General features: G+C 48.6%; 1 protein-coding gene across 3 annotated transcripts in view; it reads left to right on the top strand.

Annotated features, from left to right (window-relative positions):
- The window catches only part of atp1a3b (ATPase Na+/K+ transporting subunit alpha 3b), a 27,978-nt gene that overhangs the window by 10,835 nt on the left and 12,037 nt on the right, over window positions 1-5,106 (top strand). Inside the window, exons 2-7 of one of the 3 annotated variants that reach the window (XM_062538012.1) lie at window positions 2,112-2,216; window positions 2,390-2,449; window positions 2,741-2,944; window positions 3,533-3,646; window positions 4,199-4,333; window positions 4,663-4,780. In XM_062538012.1, the coding sequence (XP_062393996.1) occupies window positions 2,112-2,216; window positions 2,390-2,449; window positions 2,741-2,944; window positions 3,533-3,646; window positions 4,199-4,333; window positions 4,663-4,780 (736 nt within the window). Of the gene's footprint in view, window positions 1-2,111; window positions 2,217-2,389; window positions 2,450-2,740; window positions 2,945-3,035; window positions 3,078-3,532; window positions 3,647-3,965; window positions 3,993-4,198; window positions 4,334-4,662; window positions 4,781-5,106 lie in introns of those variants that run through there. The other 2 variants (XM_062538014.1, XM_062538015.1) reach the window with 2 other exon arrangements.

Raw genomic sequence — 5,106 nt, 5'->3', positions numbered from 1 at the left:
GTGGCCTGTCTCTTGCTTTATGCACGCTCTCTCTCTCTCTCTCTCATATGCACACACATACACTCACACATTCACACTGTCTCACACGCACACACATTCACACATAAACAACACTGACACAAACTCTCTCTCTCTCTCTCTCACACACACACTCACGTGAACAGGGAGTCAATATCTAATTAATAGAGTGGGATAAGGGTGACACAAAGTTCTCTCTCTCTCCTCTCTTCTCTCTCTCTGCTCTCTCATTTCTCTCTCTCCTCTCTCCCTCTCCTCTCTTCTGTCTCTCATTTTCTCTCTCTCCTCTCTTCTGTCTCTCATTTCTCTCTCCTCTCTTCTGTCTCTCTCGCTCACTCTCTCTTCTCTCTTGTCCTTTGCCCCCTCCACACACACACACACACACACACACACCCCTCTCTCTCTCCTTTTCCTCTCTCCATCTGTCTTTTTCTGTCTCTCTGCCCTCTTATTATGTTTTAATGCATCTGAGTGTGTGTGTGTGTGTGTGTGTGTGTGTGTGTGTGTCTCTTTGTGTTTCTGTGTGTTTTTCCACTGTGGTGCTGACAGTTGAGGTTTTGCATGTGCAGTTCAGCTGCCCAGGGTCTTGAGGACGGACGGGGAGGGGTGTGTGTGTGTGTGTGTGTGTGTGTGTGTGTGTGTGTGTTTAGTCTCAGGTTGCGGTCCTGTTGAGGTGTAGGGGAGGACAGACTCCAGTGGTGTGGGAAAGCAGCAGGAGTGGAGAGGCTCAAGGAGTCATGCTGACCTCCCACCACCAGGGGGCCACACACACACACACACACACACACACACACACACACACACACACACACACACACACACACACACACACACACACACACACACACACAACACACACACACACACACACACACACACACACACACACCATTCGAGACCCAGACTGCCATTTTGGTTTCTCTTCCAGCTCAGTGTTGATCCTGTAGGTTGTTCTCAGTCTTCAGGGGTTAATTTGTGTGTGTGTGTGTGTGTGTGTGAGAGAGATCATATTATTACTATAATAAACATTATTATTACTGTTAATTTTGACTTGCTTTGGCAATATTGTACAATGCACAGTCATGTCAATACAGCTCATTCAATTGAATTTGTGTGTGTGTGTCGGGATTGTCTGTGTGAGAGTGTGTGTTTGTGTGTCGGGTTTGTCTGTGTGAGAGTGTGTGTATTCATGTGTGTGTGTGTGTGTGTGTGTGTGTCAGGTGTCAGTTTTTTCATCTCTGATCAAAGTAACATGGAAGAACGGCAAATCCAGTCATAGCTGCTTTGATGATGGAGATGAATCGTGTGTGTGTGTGTGTGTGTGTGTGTGTGTGTGTGTGTGTGTGTGTGTGTGTGTGTGTGTGTGTGTGTGTGTGAGTGAAGAGAGGACCTGTCATCTCCGTTTAATCTCATTTAAAGGAGAAAACAAATCTCATATATAGACACACACACACACACACACACACTGGATGCAGCTCATCTCTGCTGTAACACATAAACACACACACACACACACACACACACACACACACATATAAACACACACACACACACACACTAAGTTGATGGGAAAGCTGTTGGATCACTATTTACAATCGTGTGTGTGAGTGTGTTTTTGTGTGTGAGACTGGCCCGCGCATGCGTGTGTGTTTATGTGTGTGTGTTGACATCTCCCCTTCTGCTTTCAGTACGGCCGGTCAGACAGTGTGTATGTGTTTGAGATGTGTGTGTGTGTGTGTGTTTGACGTGTGTGTGTGTGTGTGTGTGTGTGTTTGACGTGTGTGTGTATTGACATCTCTCTCTCCCTCTGTGTCCAGTACGGCCGGTCAGACAGTGTGTATGTGTTTGAGATGTGTGTGTGTGTGTGTGTGTTTGACGTGTGTGTGTGTGTGTGTGTGTTTGACGTGTGTGTATGTGTGTGTGTGTTTGACGCGTGTGTGTATTGACATCTCTCTCTCCCTCTGTGTCCAGTACGGCCGGTCAGACAGTGTGTATGTGTTTGAGATGTGTGTGTGTGTGTGTGTGTGTGTTTGACGTGTGTGTGTATTGACATCTCTCTCTCCCTGTGTGTGTGTGTGTGTGTGTGTGTCCAGTACGGCCGGTCAGACAGCTACCGCGTGGCCACCACGCAAGACAAAGATGACAAGAAGAAGAAGGACGCCAAAGACATGGACGAGCTGAAGAAGGAAGTCGCTTTGGTGAGATACACACACACACACACACACACACATACAGTACATACACACACACACATTCACTAGGACAAACTGAGTTATGAGATTCATGTTTACGAGACAGAATGATCTGCTTTAATGGGTGACTCTCTCTCTCTCTCTCACTCCCTCTCTCTCTCTCTCTCTCTCTCTCACAGACAGAACACAAGATGTCTGTTGAAGAATGTTGCCGTAAATTCAACACAGATATCGTGCAGGTGAGTGTGACAGGGCCGCAGTACCCCTGTATGGCCACTTGATGTCAGTGTGTCTCCATCCAGCTCAACCCAGCCCCTGCTGTGCCCACACACACACACACACACACACACACACACACACACACACGTGTCACATCATACAAATGTACTGTACAATCACCCAGAAAGACAACACAAAAGCAGTCAATTACATACAGGGTGTGACCACACACACACACTAACCCCATGTGTGTGTGTGTGTGTGTGTGCGTGTGTGTGTGTGTGTGTGTGTGTGCGTGTGTGTGTGTGCAGGGTCTGACCAATGCAAAGGCGGCCGAGTATCTTCTGCGTGACGGCCCCAACGCTCTGACCCCACCCCCCACCACCCCCGAGTGGATCAAGTTCTGCCGCCAGCTGTTCGGCGGCTTCTCCATGCTGCTGTGGACCGGCGCCATCCTCTGCTTCCTGGCCTACGCCATCCAGGCGGCCACCGAGGATGAGCCTGCAGGAGACAACGTGAGTGTGTGTGTGTGTGTGTGTGTGTGTGTGTGTGTGTGTGTGTGTGTGTGTGTGTGTGTTAGAGTGTGTGTGTGTGTGTGTGGCCTACGCCATCCAGGCGGCCACCGAGGATGAGCCTGCAGGAGACAACGTGAGTGTGTGTGTGTGTGTGTGTGTGTGTGTGTGTGTGTGTGTGTGTGTGTGTGTGTGTGTGAGAGTGTGTGTGTGTGTGTGTTTTTGAGTGTGTGTCTGTGTATGTGTCAGAGAGTGTGTGTGTGTGTGTGAGAGAGTGTGTGTTGTGTGTGTGTGTGTGTGTGTGTGTGTGTGTGTGTGTGTGTGTGTGTGTGTGTGTGTGTGCATGCATGTGCGATTGAGTGTTTCTGTATGTGCAATATATGCATATTTTTAGTTCACATTCTGTCCATGGTGGTCAATGGTGTAATCTGTTACTCCCCCCTTCTCTCTCCCTCTCTCTTTTTCTTTCTCCCACCCTTTCTCTCTCTCTCTCCTTCTCTCTCTCTTCTCCCCCCTCTCCCTCTATATTCCCCCTCTCTCTCTTCTCTCTCTCTCCCCCATCTCTCTATCCCTCCTTCTCTCTCTCTCCAGTTGTATCTAGGTATCGTGCTGTCCGTTGTGGTCATCATCACCGGCTGCTTCTCCTACTTCCAGGAGGCCAAGAGCTCCAAGATCATGGAGTCCTTCAAGAACATGGTGCCCCAGGTGTGTGTGTGTGTGTGTGTGTGTACATGTAATCATGGAGTCCTTCAAGAACATGGTGCCCCAGGTGTGTGTGTGTGTGTGTGTGTGTGTGTGTGTGTGTGTGTGTACATGTAATCATGGAGTCCTTCCAGAACATGGTGCCCCAGGTGTGTGTGTGTGTGTGTGTGTGTGTGTGTACATGTTATCATGGAGTCCTTCAAGAACATGGTGCCCCAGGTGTGTGTGTGTGTGTACATGTAATCATGGAGTCCTTCCAGAACATGGTGCCCCAGGTGTGTGTGTGTGTGTGTGTGTGTGTGTGTGTGTACATGTTATCATGGAGTCCTTCAAGAACATGGTGCCCCAGGTGTGTACACTGTGTAGTCCTCCGAAGTGTTTTGGATGTGTGTGTGTAATGTGTGTGTGTGTGTGTGTGTGTGTGCTCAGCAAGCCTTGGTGATCCGTGAGGGGGAGAAGATGCAGATCGATGCGGTGGAGGTGGTGTATGTAATGTGTGTATGTAATGTGTGTGTGTGTGTGTGTGTGTGTGTGTGTGTGTGTGTGTGTGCTCAGCAAGCCTTGGTGATCCGTGAGGGGGAGAAGATGCAGATCGACGCGGTGGAGGTGGTGGCTGGAGACCTGGTGGAGATCAAAGGAGGAGACCGTATCCCTGCTGACCTCAGGATCGTCTCTGCCCACGGCTGCAAGGTACACACACACACACACACACACACACACACACTCCTCGTAAGGTGCTTCTGTAATAACACACCCTCATTGTAAGGTTCTTCTGTAACAACACACACACACACACACCCTTCTTGTAAGGTGCTTCTGAGCCGACTGTAACCAAATATCTACCAGTTATAGTGATGCCCTAACCCAATTACCCTAACAACACCCTAGCAACCATCTTAATTACCCTATCAACAACCTTGCAACCACCTCTATAAACTCAAGCAACCAACCTCCATAGCAACCAACATGATTACCCTAGTAACCACCATAGCAACATTGTAAGGTGCTTTTTCTTGTAGGTGGACAACTCGTCTCTAACCGGCGAATCAGAGCCCCAGTCTCGGTCACCTGACTTCACCCATGACAACCCCCTGGAGACCAAGAACATCGTCTTCTTCTCCACCAACTGTGTTGAAGGTAACCATGACAACCACACCTTTTCAATCACCTTCCTCCTCTCTCTCCCCATGTCAGTTCTGCTCTCTCTCTCCCTCTCTCTTTTTCCTTCCCTCTATCTTTCTCTCTCTCCCTTGTTAGTGTCACTCCCTCCACCTCAGGGGTCCTCTGGCTCTTGAAAGCGTTATTAAATTGTAATACTAATTATTATTATTGTTGATATTAACGGAGACTGGAAAACTTCAAGAAAACTCAGGAATCAGGTTTTATTCTGTTACAAGCAGAGAGGGTCAAATCAGAGCTCTGTTCTTTGAGGTCATGGCACCAGCTTGAAACGCTGATGCCAC

Source organism: Sardina pilchardus, chromosome 6, assembly GCF_963854185.1.
Source record: "Sardina pilchardus chromosome 6, fSarPil1.1, whole genome shotgun sequence".
NCBI classification, from domain to species: Eukaryota; Metazoa; Chordata; class Actinopteri; order Clupeiformes; family Clupeidae; genus Sardina; species Sardina pilchardus.
This window is presented reverse-complemented; position numbering and strand designations above follow the sequence as displayed.